Source organism: Truncatella angustata, assembly GCF_020726525.1.
Source record: "Truncatella angustata strain MPI-SDFR-AT-0073 chromosome Unknown BKA67scaffold_1, whole genome shotgun sequence".
In the NCBI taxonomy this organism is placed as follows: domain Eukaryota; kingdom Fungi; phylum Ascomycota; class Sordariomycetes; order Amphisphaeriales; family Sporocadaceae; genus Truncatella; species Truncatella angustata.
The window spans coordinates 6,184,628-6,203,069 of NW_025763381.1; the positions used below are offsets into that span (position 1 = coordinate 6,184,628).

At 49.3% G+C, this 18,442-nt stretch overlaps 6 protein-coding genes across 6 annotated transcripts; 4 read left to right on the plus strand and 2 right to left on the minus strand.

The window, feature by feature from the left end:
• Positions 1-50: 50 nt before the first annotated feature.
• On the plus strand, positions 51-4,044 carry BKA67DRAFT_549131 (glycosyltransferase family 2 protein). The gene is made up of 3 exons (XM_046101560.1): positions 51-430; positions 905-2,562; positions 2,615-4,044. The coding sequence occupies exons 1-3, from the start codon at positions 309-311 to the stop codon at positions 3,787-3,789; spliced, it is 2,955 nt and encodes a 984-aa protein (XP_045964905.1). The 5' UTR covers positions 51-308; the 3' UTR covers positions 3,790-4,044.
• A 469-nt stretch (positions 4,045-4,513) lies between these two features.
• On the plus strand, positions 4,514-5,323 carry BKA67DRAFT_530861 (uncharacterized protein; the record flags this gene model as incomplete). Its single annotated transcript, XM_046099301.1, has 1 exon — positions 4,514-5,323. One exon carries the CDS (start codon positions 4,514-4,516, stop codon positions 5,321-5,323), a length of 810 nt encoding a protein of 269 aa, XP_045964906.1.
• Positions 5,324-5,464: 141 nt separating this feature from the next.
• BKA67DRAFT_549132 (AhpC/TSA family protein) lies at positions 5,465-7,054 on the minus strand. Its single transcript, XM_046101561.1, has 2 exons — positions 6,572-7,054; positions 5,465-6,453 (listed from the first exon to the last, which is right to left on the minus strand). The coding sequence occupies exons 1-2, from the start codon at positions 6,676-6,678 to the stop codon at positions 5,913-5,915; spliced, it is 648 nt and encodes a 215-aa protein (XP_045964907.1). The 5' UTR covers positions 6,679-7,054; the 3' UTR covers positions 5,465-5,912.
• A 1,934-nt stretch (positions 7,055-8,988) lies between these two features.
• Positions 8,989-13,735, plus strand: BKA67DRAFT_653934 (uncharacterized protein; the record flags this gene model as incomplete). The annotated part of the gene is made up of 4 exons (XM_046106469.1): positions 8,989-9,019; positions 9,099-9,569; positions 10,996-11,324; positions 11,381-13,735. The coding sequence occupies 4 exons, from the start codon at positions 8,989-8,991 to the stop codon at positions 13,733-13,735; spliced, it is 3,186 nt and encodes a 1,061-aa protein (XP_045964908.1).
• A 797-nt stretch (positions 13,736-14,532) lies between these two features.
• BKA67DRAFT_653935 (uncharacterized protein) lies at positions 14,533-15,375 on the minus strand (the record flags this gene model as incomplete). Its single annotated transcript, XM_046106470.1, has 1 exon — positions 14,533-15,375. The coding sequence occupies one exon, from the start codon at positions 15,373-15,375 to the stop codon at positions 14,533-14,535; it is 843 nt and encodes a 280-aa protein (XP_045964909.1).
• Positions 15,376-17,142: 1,767 nt separating this feature from the next.
• Positions 17,143-18,279, plus strand: BKA67DRAFT_530866 (concanavalin A-like lectin/glucanase domain-containing protein; the record flags this gene model as incomplete). The annotated part of the gene is made up of 1 exon (XM_046099302.1): positions 17,143-18,279. One exon carries the CDS (start codon positions 17,143-17,145, stop codon positions 18,277-18,279), a length of 1,137 nt encoding a protein of 378 aa, XP_045964910.1.
• Between the last annotated feature and the right edge of the window lie 163 nt (positions 18,280-18,442).

Consider the following 18,442-nt stretch of genomic DNA (forward strand, 5'->3'; position numbering starts at 1 on the left):
CTCGAGATTGCGCCTGATGTCTCCGCCAATATCATCCCGCTTAGCGCACGATATAATCATTTCCCATCATCTCTGACAACTTGAATGGTCATGCTGCTGGCCTTGTCTGCCTGTCTTCTGAGCAACATCGTCCGGCTTTGAACTGTCAGAACCTGGTCGCCGAGCACACCAAGCTTCAGTATATCAGGCGCAAAGCGATAGAATATTCGAAAAGATATCGCAACACATTCCTCCACTTATTCAGAGCTTTGGGGCTGGTGTTTTACACACGAAAACGTCAGCGTCTTTGCTGGCAATAGATCTTCGCCATGGACAACCGCCCACCGGACTACTATGACGATGACAATGACAACGGATATACGCCAGGAGGAAATTCAGCCGCCGTGAGGTTGCTGACATCGATGGAAGATCCACTGCCGGAATCTCGACCGTATGTATCTCCAGCAGCTGTACTACCATCTCATTCAAGCATTGTACCGGCTCCGCTTGTTCTGCAGAAGAACAAGCAAAATCAGCAGGTAGAGCACAAGGAGTCGTCTGGAACCCCCACAGTCTCTACCCCAGAGCACTTTGAGGTGCTCAAGAAGCAGGAAGATGGACCAACGCCGAAATCCATCACCTTCCTAGATCCACCTTCTCCGAGAGCAGACTCTCCACAACGCAAGGTTTTTGCCAAGGTGCAACGTACTCCAACTGTAAAGTTACAGCGAAAGAAGAAGAAGAAGAAGAAGAGCTCACCTAAAGTGGGTGAAGCAGATATCTTACAGAGCTTACCAACGATACCGGAAGGCCCCTCACCAAGGAGAAGTTCTCTTCATGCCATTAAGGCTCCAAGTGGCCCCAGATTGATCTTACGAGAAGAGAAGACCCCTAGCAACGAGAGCTCACAAGAAACACCAAATAGTATTCGACCGACCCCACGCAGAAACTACCAACCATCAGTCAACTCACTAGACTCGTCATATCTCGACCCTCCCCACATACCTCCTCCGACTTCGAGCTATTATCAGCCGCGCGAGAGCGGATCCCCCACCAGACCATGGTCAAGGATGTCCGCACGGTCGGATTTTCGACGACCTCCTCCTTCTCATGTCCAGTACGAGCCGGCAGATATCAATGGAAGCCCTAGACCAGGAACCCCCTCATCCCAATATGGCGGTAGCCCGCGTCGACCACTACCGCCGGCGCCATTGTTCTCCGGCTCAGCTCGGAATTCGGCTTTCATGGCAGACGATGCGACAGTCAATATTCCGTTAGACCATGACCACGACGATGTGTTCGGGCCTGATGAGAGTGACTTGGCTGACCACCGTAACTCCTACGGCGCAGAATCCCAAGTTACTCTTAGTGAAGTACCTGGAACGCCTTTTGACGAGAAAGCTGAGCACTACTATGGGCCAGCCCCAGATGGCATGCAAGAACGTCGAGGTGTTCGTCCGCCCCAAATGGCGAAGAAGGCTGTGCAATTGATCAACGGAGAACTTGTCCTTGAGTGCAAGATCCCGACCATTCTGTACAGTTTCTTGCCGCGAAGAGACGAGGTCGAGTTCACTCACATGAGATACACGGCTGTAACGTGTGACCCGGATGACTTTGTTGAGAAGGGTTATAAGTTGCGACAAAACATTGGGAAGACTGCTCGTGAGACGGAGTTGTTCATTTGCGTCACCATGTATAACGAGGATGAAATCGGCTTCACACGAACCATGCACGCCGTCATGAAAAACATCAGCCATTTCTGCAGTCGAAACAAGTCAAGGACATGGGGTGAAAAAGGATGGCAGAAGATCGTTGTGGCTATCGTGTCGGATGGAAGAGAAAAGATTCATCCGCGAACACTTGATGCATTAGCCGCCATGGGTGTTTACCAACATGGCATCGCCAAAAACTACGTCAACCAGAAAGCCGTGCAGGCCCATGTCTACGAGTACACAACACAGGTTTCATTGGATGCGGATTTGAAGTTCAAAGGTGCCGAGAAGGGCATCGTTCCTTGCCAAATGGTCTTCTGTCTGAAGGAGAAGAATCAGAAGAAGCTCAATTCCCACAGGTGGTTCTTCAACGCTCTTGGTCGCGCGCTCAATCCCAATGTCTGCATTCTTCTCGACGTCGGCACGAAACCAGGAAAAGACTCGCTGTACCATCTTTGGAAAGCTTTCGATCAGGATTCGAATGTTGCCGGCGCATGTGGTGAAATCAAAGCCATGAAGGGCAAGTGGGGTACTTCACTGCTCAACCCGCTGGTGGCCTCCCAGAACTTCGAATACAAGATGTCCAACATTCTGGACAAGCCGCTCGAGTCCGTCTTCGGATACATAACAGTGTTGCCCGGTGCTCTGAGCGCTTACCGATATCACGCTCTCCAGAATGATGAAACGGGTCATGGGCCTCTCAGCCAATATTTCAAGGGAGAGACTCTACATGGTCAGCACGCCGATGTCTTCACTGCCAACATGTACCTAGCTGAGGATCGTATCTTGTGTTGGGAACTTGTCGCCAAACGCAACGAAAGATGGGTCCTGAAATATGTCAAGGGTTGCACTGGTGAGACTGATGTCCCAGGTAAGTTCGGTGTACTCCTCATAGAACGCCATTTTCGCTAACCCCATCGTAGATACTGTACCGGAATTCATCTCGCAACGACGTCGATGGCTGAACGGTGCTTTCTTTGCAGCCGTCTACTCGCTCGTCCATTTTAAGCAATTGTGGCAGACTGATCACACTCTGGCACGAAAAGTGTTACTGCACATCGAATTCTTTTACCAACTATTGCAGCTACTCTTTACATACTTCTCCCTGGCTAACTTCTACCTAACATTCTACTTCATCGCAGGCGGCCTCGCAGACGAGTCTGCAGATCCATTTGGCCACCATATCGGCTTATATATCTTCACACTCTTAAGATATACCTGTGTGCTTCTGATTTCCATGCAGTTTATCATCTCGCTAGGCAACAGGCCTCAAGGTGCTAAGAAGCTCTACCTCGCTAGCATGATCATCTACGGCATAATCATGGCATACAACACATTTGCCTGTATCTACATCGTAGTCAAGCAAATCACCACAGAGAACTCGGCTTCACTCGGCAATAACGTGTTCACGAACCTGACCGTGTCTGTGGGCTCAACTGTGGGCATGTATTTCCTCATGTCTTTCATATACCTAGACCCCTGGCATATGTTCACCTCTTCGGCACAATACTTCATGCTCCTTCCGTCATACATTTGCACTCTCCAAGTCTATGCCTTTTGCAACACGCATGATGTTACTTGGGGGACCAAGGGAGACAACGTGATGAAGAACGACCTCGGCGGTGCTATTGGCAAAGGTGGTCTCGTCGAACTTGAAATGCCATCTGAGCAACTCGATATTGATTCAGGTTATGATGAGGCCCTTCGCAACCTTCGTGACCGTGTCGAGGTGCCCGAACCTGGCGTTTCTGAGAGTCAGCTGCAGGAGGATTACTACAAATCTGTGCGGACATATATGGTGGTTGTATGGATGATCGCAAACGCTATCTTGGCCATGGCTGTTTCGGAGGCTTATGGATCTAGTGGACTGGGTGAGAACTACTATCTCCGCTTTATCATGTGGGCCGTTGCAGCACTGGCGGTGTTCCGTGCTATAGGATCCACCACTTTTGCTCTACTGAATGTGATCAGCATGGTAGTTGAAGGTCGGGTCAGGATGAGCATCAAAGTGCCGCAGTGGATGGGTAATTTTGGCGAAAAGATGAGTGAGAAGATGAGCGACACCATGAGCAGTGTCGGCAGCAAGCTGAGCCGGTAATGTTGTTCGCGGTGTTGAGTTGGAGCGAGACGAAGCGATGTGGAGTTTGAAGCTGATTGGCCGATTCCGAGGATATCTGCCGCATTCGGCAATTGGGTTTAATGTTTGGTTCACGATCACTGGAGTTGCATCGGCGCTTCTTTTGCAGCATCTTGCGTCGGTTTCGAGAAATGAACATGAGGAATTAATGGACCATGGAAACGGAATGAAAATCATGTACAAATAGAAGATCATATCGCTAGCTGACAGTTAGAGGTCTTGCTAGACGATGATCAATATGATACCTATTGTTTTTTGGGACGTATCGCACACATACTCTAAAGTGACACTAGACAATGTTGTGAACATACCTCACTCTTTACAACAGCCGAACCTAAGCACAGACGCACGTGACAGCTTGGTTCTCAAGAGGGCGCGTATACTTCAGAGGGAAGGACATGGTTGTGATTTGCAAATAGAGAGTATCTTTGTCCGTGAATAAATTGAATGAGCCTGATACTGCTTTTAGACTGGCGTAGATCTAGTACTGTCTTTGTTTACTTCTTTTGCGAGACGCCTTTGCATACAGACATTTGATTTGTCTATATCTCGTCGCAAATTCCTCATCGGGATCAAGACGTCTTCCGGGAGCAACCAAGCTACAACCCCATTGATTCATAGCATTAATTACAGGCTGTAGGAGCTGTATCAGTGATATCTAGTCGGTCTAGGATCCGTATCCATTATGACATCTTGCAAGAAAGGTGATCTGCGACTCGAGGCACAGCGCCTAGAGAAATGGACCTACGATCAGTTCGCTGAGTACCAACATCAACACCTCCGGAATGACGGCTACGAGTACGATCTCAGCACCAAGGCTAAGAACTATATCCAGCGTTGGATCGACATCGACACGGCGTCCTGTCACTTTCAAGGAGTTGACGAGGACTTCTGGAAAGTCTCGCTGACTGTCTATGAAAAGATGCGCAGCGTCCCAGAGACGAAGCGCGTCGCCTTCTTCTGTCGGGAAAATGACTTTGTCGAGAAGAACACCAGCATGGACGACCGGGCGGTGACGGGAAAGGAGATCGGCACCCTGGCGCTGATGTACTCTCTCATCGTCCAGATGATCGACCTGCTGCCCGGGAGCGACAACGCCCAGTTCGAGGCTAGCTTGCTGGCACATCTCAAGCGCATCGATGGCTCGAAATGTACATGCCAAGACGGCCTGGACGCGATCACCCACCTTCTTGCCCTGCTGGGCAACGACATGGTTATCATCATCGACCACGTCGATGCGCTCGAGACCGACAACAGCGCCAGGGAGGCGAATGCAATCTGGACCACGCTGAAGGCCAAGCTCGGCGCTCACTTCTTCAAGACGAGAACTTGGTACTCATACTATAGGCAAGGTGCCAGTTGCTATCAAGATGTTGGGTACTCGAAAAAGGAACAGTTCTCGGTGGGGCCTGGAATTCTTCATCGCAAACACTCGTTGAAAGAGCTCGATTTTGAGATGCCCAAGATTCCTCGTCAGCAGCAGTTTCCTCTTTGAACTTGGTATCGAGAAATAGGTATACAGGGCTGTGAAAGAGAAGCAAACAGAAGACTTGTGTTCCTACTCTGGTGGAATACAATATGGAAGCACCCATGCCTATGGGAGATAGCTGCAAGATCGCGCTATGCATGATATGTGGTAGATTATCGTGAATTGAAAGAATATAGTACAAGAGTTCCCAATTACATCACAGACTTCTCAAACTTCTCAGATACTCAAATTCACTGCCGTCGTAGTGTTATACCCGTCTTACTCTTTGTCATCTATAAACTTTTCACTAACGTTGGATCACTGTAGTGTAATGACTCCACATGAACCTTCGTAATTTCCAAGGTCAATCCGTATTATACCAGTAAAACTTTATTGGCAAACCATTTCTAGCATCCCGGGGTTTTAGCATCTACCCGCTTGACGTACTAAATCGAGACTGAAAGTGACCGATAGGACCGCTATAGTGCGGCTGCCCTTATGAGACAACGCCAATGGTCTAAGGTTAGTCTATATCTACATCTATGTCTACATAGGTCCAGATGAGCCCTATCATCTGATTTTCCTCACACACGCGCTGCTACTGACGGTGAATCTGTTACTCGACACGCGCCCTCTTGACGCCGTTAGTGTGTCCGTTGGTAGCCTCGTCTGGCACACCATTGAAGTATTCGAGACTGCCTTTCGGGTCTGCCTTCATTGTCTTGGATCCCTGCATCCAACCAGCGGGGCAGACCTCGCCGTGCTCATCGGTAAACTGGAAGGCCTGGACCAGTCTGATCGTCTCCTCGACATTACGTCCGACCGACAGATCATTTATTGTGACCTGTCTCAGTGTGCCCTTGGGGTCGATGATGAAGAGGCCGCGGAGGGCGACGCCCTCGTCCTCGAGCAGCACGCCGTAGTCGCGGGAGATCTTCTGGTTGCGGTCGGCGACAAGGGGCAGCTGCAGGTCTGCGCCGAGTCCGCCCTGCTTTCGCGGCTGTGATTGCCAGGCGAGATGCGAGTAGTGGGAGTCTGTGGAGAGGGCGAGAACGGTCGTGTTGATTGCGCGGAAGCGCGAGAGGGCGTCGTTGTACTGGATGATCTCTGTCGGGCAGACGAAGGTGAAGTCCATAGGGTAGAACAGAAGGACAACCCTGTGCGAGGTTGTGGTTAGCATATTCAGAATGTGACATGTTTGAACAAGAAGAGGAAGAAGAAGCAGAAGTGTTCGGAACACCCAGGAGGCGACTGGCGAAGTAGGAGAGAACTCACCATTGGCCTAGATAGTCGGACAACGAGATCTCTTTGATTTCGCCATTTGCAAAGACGGTCATGGCTTTAAAGCCAGGAGCTGGACGTTGAACGAATGCCTTGGACATGTTGTAGTCTTGGTTCTCGTGTTGGCTGAGTGATTGGGTTATCTGGACGTTCTTGGTACTTTCCAACGGAAAAAAGAGGCTATTCAGAAATGTGTCTTAGAAGATGTTGGCGGACGAATTTGTCTTATCAAAGGCGCTTCAATGGTCATGGTTCCCACATCGTGCCATTCACGCCCCTGCTCAGACAGGGCGGCCGGCAGATAGATCCACTATCGCATCTCGCTGTAACATCTCATTCGGCGATTGCATCTCCGTGCCACTTTGACTCATCTGCCAACGCCTCTACGCGGTGCAGACGCGTCTAGGTCATCTATGACAAGGGATACATGTATCAGCTCTGCAAACGAAGAGCCTGTGAAATGTCACATCATAGTAGAAACGCTCCAACTATATGTCGTCACGAAAACTCTATTATTGGCCCACGCTGGAAATCGACTCGACTTCCCCAATTCTCCAAAAACCCGGAGAATAAGCAACCATACCTTAAAGTGCAAGACACTAACCTAAGACTAATGTTAGAGGAGCAACGCCATAAACGGGGGTTGTGCTATCCACAGCCATCAGATCCCCCCGCATGCATCCTTATTGGCCCAACATCTATTCATACGATTTTGACTATATGCAAAACTCACCACAAAAGTCTGGATCTAGAAAATGTAATCACTTCGTGTAATTTATTCTCCGTTTGAAACACGCGAAAGAAAGTAGAGGACTTAAGCTTAGTCCAACATACATCGCCGACCGTAAATCCATCAGATCAGCATTTTTGAATGATTGTGTGCCACGTGCAATTGTACCTATCCACCCTTATAGAGGAATTGCACAGGACAGGACCTTGTGAGAGCCAAGGTAAGACAATATTAATGACAGGCAATTTCATCTGAGCTCATAGGACAAAAATCCAGACACCTAGCTCATTACTCTCTCTCTTCCCTTCTCTCCATGTTCAATGAGATTTAATTTGACTGGGTGGTCACGCGTTAGTCTCCGTACAGCAAGTTTTCTTCATTATATAATATCCATACCCTTTTGCCTACGCTTTCTCGGCAATCGTGGGGAGGCTGGGCCACTTGGCAGCACCCTGTATTTCGTAGTTGCGCTTCTCATCTCGCTCTGCGATAGTTGGGAGACTGGGCCATTTGGCAGCGCCCTGCGTCTCATAATCTCTCTTGTCTTTGGCGTTTGAGATATTACGGCCAAGAGGAATGGCTAGGGTGGTTGCCGCGAAGAGAGTAATGAGATGTTGAAACTTCATGTTGGAGAAATTATAGATATTGTATCTAATATGAATGATACCAAGCTGGCAGTAAGTAATTATTAGAGGGAGAGAATGGAGTGTTGATAGTTGCTAGTTGAATTCGGACAATATTTCACCAATCTGAACCATACCTGCTGGTAAGGAGATGGGAGATTTATACACATGGGAGGATTTTAGGAATGTGTGAGACATACATGAAAATGAGAATTATTAGAACAATCTCAGGGTACAACAACTACTCTGTAGTTAATGATTGATCCTCGCTTGTGTAGTCTGTTCCAAATCGGGCAGGTAAATTCTACCTAGGGACAGTGGTCTAGCCTGGAGCGTTGAAGGTCTTGTTGATTCGACTTATATCGAGACACCATCATTCTTCTTACAAGCTTTCAAGTTTCATTTTGCAGTTCTTGGAAATCCTTGCGGAACGTCCGTGAACTTCCCCTTTAGAGTTGCCGGTCGTCTTACATTAGTTCATACAGATAGTGCATGACAACTGTGATTTTCAACGGAGGGAGTTCGTAGTACGCAATGTATGAGAACGAATACGGTTCTAAAGCCGATTTTATGACCATCTGGACTAAATGTGCATACTTGGCACTGCAGTTCAGTATGCAAGTATGCTCTGATCAGTCCACGCCAAGATTGGACCACGCAGTCGAGACCTCTCCGCAACCGAGTTTTGTGGGCCAAATGATCAATATACGCCAACGTCTACAGTCTGATGGCAAGACGGGTTTAGCTGATATCATGTATGGGGAGCATACATTCATCAAAAACGTTGCATCGGAGAGGACTTACTGTTACCAAGAATCTCGTATTTTGATCTTGAGGCATGGACCACAGCGCGGAAGCTGAATTATGCTGCCCACCAAGTGGAATCCAAAGGTCGTTCGTTACGTCTCCTCAAGAGCCCTATATTACAAAACATTGCTTTGGCCGGTGCCTTTCTCCCCTCTGTATGGAAAAATCTCATTGTGACCGTAATACTACTGTCTTGACTTGAGTCTCATCATCTCTCATTTCAAACGTTACCAATATCTTCTTCCATGGCCATGGCCTTCACGCGAGATTCAACACTCACAGGTAAGCCCAACCTCAATGAATTCTTGGATGTCGATCTACTAGACATAGTAATCTAGAGCAGCTGATTCAAAGGGAATAGAGGAAAGCGAGATGTTGCTAGAAAGTCTAGAAGGACAGGCACCTCCTCGAAACCGCGGCCTCTATCGCGATTCCATGTTTGTGCTCAAAGATATAGTCTTACTTGTCCTTGCCATTCCTACCCTCTTCAATTTATTCGAGCTGGTCTTACAAGACCGGCAAAACCATATTCGTCAGAAACCACAATCCACTCCTTCACTGCCTGGTTGCAATTGCGGCAACTCAGTCGCCCAAGCTCTGCAGCTAAACTGCAGGTATGACACCTTAGCAGCAGCTTGGCTGCCTGATCACTGCCGCGACGACGAGTTGACCGAATTGTTCAATCACTCCGGCGACGGCCCAAATGGAAGTTGGACATACTGGGCGGATTTTGAACACACTCAGGAACTGAGCGTTGGTCAGCTGGGGGCACTCGCAGACCTTCCCGAGGGCGGAGTGTTCTATATGACACATCGCTGGCACCTTGTTCACTGTATGTTCTACTGGCGCAAACAGATACGATCCAAGACGATCGGAATTACACTTGAGCCACGATATGATACGGAGAGTCATGTACAGCATTGCTACAAGATGTTCGGAGAAGACGGTACTAGAGGTGCCATGTCAGGTGTTGCGTTGAACAGTAACAGATGGGATGCGATGCGGTGATTGGGGGAGCACTATCTATGCCAGTTTGATATTATACAAGACCAGATGAGGTAAATAGTTCACACCAAATGAAATTATACATGATTCTCATCATCCGAAATATTTCAACAGAGGATGTAGACCAGCGGATGTAGTAAAAGATTCTCTAAGAGGTTCCATCTTTCTATGTATAATACAAAAAGAAGATCCCAAAATTATTCTTCGGTATAAGCCTTGTGATATTTTACGACTTCCCGTGCATGTACCTCATTGATGAACGCAATTGGTGTGATTCTAAAAGGGGAAAACGTCAACCTCAGCGCCTGTCGTTGGTAATTGTGGCTGCCACCCCCTGGTCAATGGCTTGTCCCAAGTGTGCGCCTACTAGGATGGATTGAGAGCTTCGCATTCAATAATTCAATATTTACAGTATTAGAGTGGTCTCGCCAGCCACCTTGGCCCGCAAAATTTCTGCGATACTACGGCCCGGGAGGCTATAGACCCTGTCATCTGTATGTCTATCCCTGCCATATCGCTTAAGAAGTCGTCCTAGATTGGCAGGCCGACAATCCAACGTATTATATGGTCAGAGCCCTTGATGCACGATAACAAGACGGGCGCATCCAACCGCTGCACACAGTGCATGACAGAAAGTCCTGCGGGCGTCTGTCATACTGCAAATGCACACAAATCAATACAGCACTACACCAGGATTATCATTTGCCAAAGACATTGCTCAAGCGAGGCAGTTCTGCCTACAATCAGGTTTGTCATACATTCTTGAGACTATCTCTTAGGGCAGCCTTGAATACATTGAGCCCATACTGCTTAGCACCGTCGCATGAAAATTGTGCCAGGACTATCCGGCCAAGCCTGGTACCCAAATCGCAATTTGAATGACCTTATGTTCATGTTAAGTCCAGGATTGGCCACTGGAATACAGGCATAACAACAAGGAGCAACAAATTGATGCCGAGAATAACTTATAATATCATTTGATCCTGTTTGGTGAGAAGTTCCGATTCTTTGGTTCGCAAACAGTATTGAGTAACCATCATACAATCCGGAGGCGATCAAAAGTTTCGATCTCGTTGGGACGAGTGGTTGTTCAGATCAGTGTGATCTTATTACTTTAAAACTAACCGCCGCTGATACCCGCTCTGCTGTTGGTCACTTCACAAACATACCGAGGATGTTGCTATCTCAATCAGAGCAAGACCTCGCCAGGGCACAACAAGCGGCGGTATTGCACATGCTCAAATTCCGGTCAGTTCATGACGAACGCTTTGAAAGTGTGACTAAAGCCCACAATGCTACCTTCAACTGGCTATTGGCTAACGAAAACACGGCCAACTCGGTGGATGGTACGTGCAAACACCTCGACAAGAACTTGGTCCAAGCCAAGCAGCAATTCGTACAGTGGCTTGAAGCTGGCGAGGATTTCTTCTACATAGCTGGAAAGCCAGGTGCGGGCAAATCAACGCTCATGAAATTCATCTGCAGCCATATCAATTTCTGCCGCCATTTAAGGGTCTGGGCCGCCGGATCAGCACTTCTCGTAGGCAGATTCTTCTTTTGGAAGCCTGGACAGCCAGAGCAGGTATGTTCATTGATATTAGTTAAAAGAGTGGCACTGACTCCTAGAGCCGTGTATAGAAAAGCATCAATGGGTTGCTTCGCGGGTTGCTATACTCTATTCTCGAGTCTAGCCCTGATATTACCACGACTGCTTTCCCAGAGCTCTGCGAAGGACTTCGCAGCAACCGTTTGGGGCCAAATCCAATCCAGGACCAGGATGTGGAGCGGGCGTTCGAGAACATACTGGCTAAATCCAAAGTTACAAACAGACACAAAGTTGTGTTGGTTATTGACGGGCTAGACGAATTTGAAGGCAACCACGCGGATCTTCTCGTGATCCTCAAAGCTTGGGCTACGAATTACCGGCCCATAATCAAGATTTGCGTGTCTAGTCGTGAGTACGGCATATTCGAGGAGTTCTTCTCAGGCTATCCCAAATTACGTCTACATGAATTGACATGTGACGACATGGCTCAGATGATAACCTGCTGGCAAACACGCGAGGAGCTATTCTCTTCTTCAACCTGCGAGGAAGCAAAACTCATAAAAGACCTCATGATCAAACAGGCTGAAGGCGTGTTTTTATGGGTAATCATGGTGATTGCAACAATCGAAGATGCCTTGCTATCGCGTGATATAACCAACGCCAGCGAGATTCGTCGGAAAATACGACTCTGCCCATCTGAATTAGACGACCTGTTTCCGCATCTGTTGCAGTCCGTCACTGCAAATCACCGTACCTGGGTGTATAGGGCTATTTCCTTGGTACGGTTCGCTCAGTTCCAGGTTCCAGGGCTATTGCGGTCAAGCCAAGCATATCACGGAGTAGGTCTTTTGGATCTGATGCTGCTTGACGAGGCATCACCAACTTGGAACTTGTCCACATTCCAGCCACGGTCCGACACGAAAGCTTTAGATATACAACTGCGCTTAGAGAACGCTCGCAAAAGAATTATCAGTCACTGTAAAGGCTTCCTTAGTATTGCTAGCATCGCCGAGGCTACTTTGTGGCCCGCAAACGGCGACGAGCGAATGTACGCTGCTCTCACACACCGCTCTATCGTCGAGTTTTTGAGTTCGGACACAGCACTCAGTCAGATGAGTACGTACCTGGCTGACTTCGATCCTTTTTTCGCGCTTTTTTCAACCGTTTTGGCCTGTCTTCGCTTTCTGCCTCCGTCACATTATCCATTGCTCAAGCCCAAGCAAGATATTCCTCAACGGGAATGTTTGGAATTGATTGATATACTCGAGGATACCCTGCAGACCCGGCTGAAGGAGCTGATCAGATGCGGCGCTCTGCTGGGTCTATCGGGATCCCCGAGATTCCTTAGCCTAATCGATGCTATAGGGGATGCGATCAAGCGGCACCTCACAATACAGCTGGCCATCCAAGAAGTGCGTCTCCCAGTCACCAGCAGGTCTCCGCATGAGGTTCTTGTGACTCTAACGCTCCGGGAACGAATTTACGAATATAGTGAATGGAGGAGACGACGAGCAGTTCCAGGCGCTGAGACACCCATCATGACTCATCATATGTTCGAGGCATTCTTGAATGTGATTCGTTACTTTCATCTGAATGACTATGAACGTGCCAACCACAGCCAAGCCAACGACACCAAAAAGCCGAAGAGACCTCGGGACTGGATTAGATGGAATTGGCTGAATGAGACATCAGGTCTTACACTAGATGTATTTTCCAAGCTACTTGCAGAGTTCTTCGCAAATGGCATTGATTTGAATTGGATTCCGAACAAGAACCCAGCTAGCGTTTCTTGGAAAGGAAGCAAAACCATCGACAAAGTCCCTTGGACTTGCTGGCAGACACTCTTGTGGGCCATGCTGATGTACGAAATCCCTTGCGTTCAGAAGTATGCGAAAGTCGTTGATCTTCTCCTAAGACAGGGGGCCGATCCTAACATACAAATCTCAGTTGTTGGGCCTCTTAAATCGTTGAAGTTTGGTCGACCCGAGCCTCATGAGGGTTGGTACTTACTGATGCCGTACATGAAAAGCAGAGAACTGGCAGAATCTCTCGTGAGATCCGGGCTCACATGTGATCATGATCTCGTAACACGACGAGACCTAGACTACATACCGACAGCGCTCATTCAAGAGTCCGCGCCGATTTACCAATGCGCGAAGGATAGGGGCTGGCTAATTAGCCTTCGCGACATTCTCGCTCTGTGTTTTCCGCAGGAGGCGGGCTACTTCTCTGATCTGCTCGATAGCCTTGACAATAATGAAGACACGCCAGTCCAAAAGACCGAAAGCCCACCTCTCCCCTTGGACTACGTCGTCGGATGTGACACAGGCGTTCTTGGGACTTCACGAGGTACGTGTGACTTTGGGATAATAGTGGAGGAGTTTCGGATTCAAAACAGCATCTCAAATCCGTCTACTACGGTCGCCAGAGAGGTAAAGTTTTGGTGATAATGTGTAGGGCAGGGCAATGTAGAGTTAGCTGTCCTTCATTGACAGGCCTGGCGACGAGCCATTTGTTGTTTATTCATGAGAGTCCATACTTGGGACAATTCTCGTGTAACGGTCAAGGCACCATCATTCTCGGACCAGGGCTCTGAAGTCTGGGAGTTCGCCAGTTGTAGCCATCCATCTTTGGCAAGTGGCGCATACCAAAACTCAGAGATTTATGTTCAATTTCCAGAAAGATCTCTACTATTACAATATAAAACCACCTCAAAGGTCACTCAAATTTAACGAGCGGCTTACAAGGCATCCAGAAGTACAATGTGGGATATGATGCGATGCGACTTCGTGAATTTTTGCCTCGATATGATGTTTGGTCACAATCAAATTTTGAGTTGTTCTGATCCCCCTTGTGCCCATGTCGACATTTGTGCTCAATATCATGACGACAGAGACCATGTCAACATTTCTGGCTGAGTGATATGAGCATTCACTGGCGAGTTCAAAGAGCTGATCTACAGCGATAATAACGATCCTGGACAAAAATTGCCTTGTATTACATATAGCCTGGGCGATATGCATTTGACAGTGGTCGAAGATCCTGAAAAGAACCGGCTGAAAAAAGAAAAAGCAAAACCGAAGATCGCCTCTACCTTTTTTTTTTGTAAAAACATCTTACGCCAACGAAAGTGCAATGCTATCAGCACTGAATCCAATTCTAATATCCGGTGTAGGCACACGATGATTACCGGGTATTGTGTATGCCTGCCGTAACGCCATTTCAAATCATGCAATTGAACAACTCAGTCCTTCAGCCAAGCCCTGCGCTTTTCTTCCTTCTTTGCCCGCCGCTTCTCTTTGAATTGTTTGAGCTCGGTTTTGCTTGGCTTCTTTCCCGATCGCTCAGCCTTGAGACTACGCCCATCGTGAGAATTGGCGGCTGCATCGACATCGAAGAAAGCGTTCATCTGGCGCTTAGACTTGTTCTCGTCGTTGTGTTGGTCGGGGTTTTGCTCATCACTCTGCCAGCGGCCGGTGAAACGGTTGAATGAGCCCATTGCGGCATAAGCGGCGGCAGGATCCACGGGCTGAGATTGCCCTGCCGACTTCTCCTCGTCGGTCTTCGCATACCATGCATTGGGATCGTAGTCTCCGTGTATAGCTGGGTTGTAGCCACCGGCAGGGGGCTTTTCGTTCTTGGGCGGTTCAGCTGCGTTGGCTGTGCTCGGTTCGCCAGTTGTTGGTTTGGAGAGCCGAGGGTTTTCCCACGTGGATTGGCCCGTGATGTGATTATGGAAGAAGTATGCCTGGTGAGCCTCATCCCAATGAAAATCCCAGCCGTCGTCCTCTGCGGCCGGCGCGGCTTCTTGGGGTAGCGGCGGTGCCTCGTCAGGAAGCGGTGGTGCTTCAGTGCCACGCTCAGCCTCGCTTGATGCCCCAGAGGTTGGTGAGACCTCTCCTGACTCCGCGGAATGATCTGATTCCGGTGTTGACGCGTCCTCGGCGCTGCGCTTCGGATTTGCTTCACGAGATGCTGCAGCTACCTCGCGGGCGATGGCAGGGTCATGAGAGAGGTCATGAGAGAGGTCGGTGGAAGGTGCAACCTCTCCTTCCGGAGCGCGAGATGACGTCGTTGGAGAACTCATGGCGCATGAAACTGTCCTCGTGTCTGGATGAATAATACATTCAAGTATTAGCCAACCTCCAAGAGTAGACTCTGAGTCGTTGCGAATGCCGTCCCAGCAGTGCGAATTGTAAGCAATTGCTCGTCGAATGAGTGTGATCTACGAGTGACAGAGGTGGTCATCACGATCCATGAATCAATGCCGGCAACCTTTGGAGCATTGAATGGCTTATCGTTATCGCGTGCTCCTGGTGGGGCGGTGGCCATCCAAGCCGCTGCTGCGGACTATAGTATTGCCGACAAACTGTTCATGCAATACTCCATGATCCGACCCATTAACGTACATGCGTTGGGACTTGTGTTTTCACGTCGAGTGATTGAACAGTCTCATTTGCACGCCATGCACGCTTGTTACAATCGCCTTGACTATAGCCATAGCGGCAACCTTCCTAATCATCGCTGCGGCACAGGCCCGGCACGCCTCGACGCACACATCTCGTATTCCTGAGATGGACGGGGGTCTTGGTGATGCTCTTTCCGGAATTGCCCATCGCCTTGCACGGCCCAATCAGCATCCTTCTATTGACCTGTTTAGGTGAAGGACAAATCCTGCTGAACCTGCACCATATCATGCAGGGGGGTCCATCGCCAACTCGAAGATCTTTACGGTGCGGTGCGGCACCTCTTCCATGCAAGCAGCCGCGCTACTGTCTTGTCCAGGCCTTGTACTTTTGCTTTTGTTTCGTCTTCCGGACAGCCATGCCCGTCTGCGCACATGATGGCGTTTCCAGTGAAACCATGGCGTAGGGGTAATTGTCAATAACCTGCCGATAGTTCCGGGTCCCCGCATTGCACTGGAAGTTTGCCTAGCCTTAGATCAGTACGTACTGCACTAACAATAGTGCTGGGCAATGTCTGTTGGAGCTGGACGTGGATTCGGTTGCCTCACCGTCCAGTCCGGGCTGCAACCTCATCAGTTTTGTTCCTGGGATGTGTTAGAGATGAGAAAGTTTCATATGTTTGTTTCCTAAGATCTCATATAGAGTTGATCTATATGCGGCGCCTCCCGTGAACCCACATTCTTAATCTCTGGTTCCAGATTGAGCCGAGATGAGTTCAGCCGCTTCCACGTCAACGCAAGCACGTTGCATTCAAGCAATTTATCCACGGGAACATTGCATTTACAGACAAACCCATATAGCCTGCATTCCACCTACACCATATATGTGCCAGGAACCATTGCCAAGCCTCGAGCACCAGCCTATCAGCCTAGCCAGAGTCTGGGCGTTTGAACCCCCAAGTTTCTCGCATGGACAATGGCAGTAGTCTGTCAGGTCTGTGCAAAATGGGGGGCTGAGCGGTTCAGCGGCCTCTTCGACCCTCCCCTCGCTTCCCATTTCTGATCTCTGGGTTACCTGCAATCTATTCAGACCCGGCTTGTGCTTGCTTGGGGCCTATTTCAGTGCTGAGCGTTGCATTTACGCGTGTCGAGATCTGTCAGACGCCATACTTCTGTCTTATATATTCCAAGTCGAGGTCCCATTATTTCTCGAACCACATGTCTTGGTATATGCCATCGCCATGAGATCAGAGGCGTACGCCTGGTGCCTTTGAAGTGCGCCAACAACATAATTCTCCGGACTCACCATCACTGGCGTGGCTAGCTTCGAAACTGGCTTATCGAAGTGTTGACCTTAAAACCGTCATTGAACGTGGCTTTTGTGTTTTGCTCGGTTCTGCCGTATTTACTTTTGACCTTGGGCGCTGGAACTTGAACGACTGCATAGGGATGGCGGGCAAAGGGGTTTCATGGACCGCTGGGCTTGGCATATTAGCGACATTATCACACGCGCGTGCGGACTATCAAACTACAGACGACAGTCACTGTGACTGCTACCTCACGAATGGCAGCACGGGGGCATACTTCACGACCCACAAGTTCTTCGATTTTCGTTCCATGGCAGACCACGTGAACGTACCGTCGGTCTCGATATCAAGTGCGGACGCAGCGAGTCAGGCGGACACATCTAATGATTACTTCAACTCCAAAGAATGGACCGATGCCTGGGGCATCCAAAAATGGAACAACAGCGCCAATCTCGATGACGGAGACGCACGGATTCTCATGGTCAACTCGCCGGCCAACGTGTACTTCGATGCCAATACCGACATCAACGGGCAGTCGGGTACATATCTCACCCTGAGGACTGCGCGGCTCGACGAGTTTCAGACGGCTGCCGAGTTCGAGTCGACTTCGCAGACCTATCAATACCTCTCGGCGCGCATGTATGCGCGCACGGTCGGCCCTTCCGGCGCCATCACGGCCATGTTTACGTACCGCGGGTCCGACGACCCGAATGCGATCCAGGAGTCGGACCTCGAGATCCGGACCATGGATCCTCCGGATGTGATCCAGTACACGAATCAGCCGTCGTACAGCCGGACAGGAGACGCGGTCGACCAGGCGACCCGTAACGCCACCGTTCCCGTTGGTTGGGACGACTGGGCCGTCCATAGGATGGATTGGAGCCCGGAAGACACTACGTGGTATGTGGACGGAGTCAATGTAAGCCAGATCAGCTTCCAGACCCCGCGGGATCCGAGCTATCTCATCTTCAATTCGTGGAGCGACGGCGCGAACTGGAGTGGCAACATGTCCGTCGGCGATGAGGCGTACCTCCAGATCCAGTGGATTGAGCTGGTCTACAATTCGACAGCGGGCGAGCAGACCTCAGACGACAGCAATGGGAGGAAGAGGGGCCTGCTCAAGCGCGAGAACGCGTGCAAGAAAGTCTGCAGCATCGATGAGACACACACACTCGGCACGCCAGTTTTGCTACAAGGAGACGCCTGGGGCTTACGATCGGGTGTCTTGAGCATTTGTATACCTCTGCTTGCTGTAGCAGCCCTGCAAATGATGGTATAGGGCGCATATATTTAAATGCAAATAGGAATGATAAAATGCCGGACATCTTCGATCAAGTGTCAACAAACCATGCGAAGAGCCTGTCCGTTATACAATATCCTCCGACCCAGTGACGACTGCCAGAAATTCTGAATATACTATCTCCATCTCGTTCTGTGTAACC

Excerpts from the sequence above, each read along its gene's own strand:
- BKA67DRAFT_549131 (XM_046101560.1), top strand. The coding sequence starts at position 309 with ATGGACAACCGCCCACCGGACTACTATGACGATGACAATGACAACGGA. Across the intron at positions 431-904 it reads CCACTGCCGGAATCTCGACC|TATTCGACCGACCCCACGCA; the intron begins GTATGTATCTCC and ends AACACCAAATAG. Across the intron at positions 2,563-2,614 it reads TGGTGAGACTGATGTCCCAG|ATACTGTACCGGAATTCATC; the intron begins GTAAGTTCGGTG and ends ACCCCATCGTAG.
- BKA67DRAFT_549132 (XM_046101561.1), bottom strand. The coding sequence starts at position 6,678 with ATGTCCAAGGCATTCGTTCAACGTCCAGCTCCTGGCTTTAAAGCCATG. Across the intron at positions 6,454-6,571 it reads TCCGACTATCTAGGCCAATG|GGTTGTCCTTCTGTTCTACC; the intron begins GTGAGTTCTCTC and ends AACCTCGCACAG.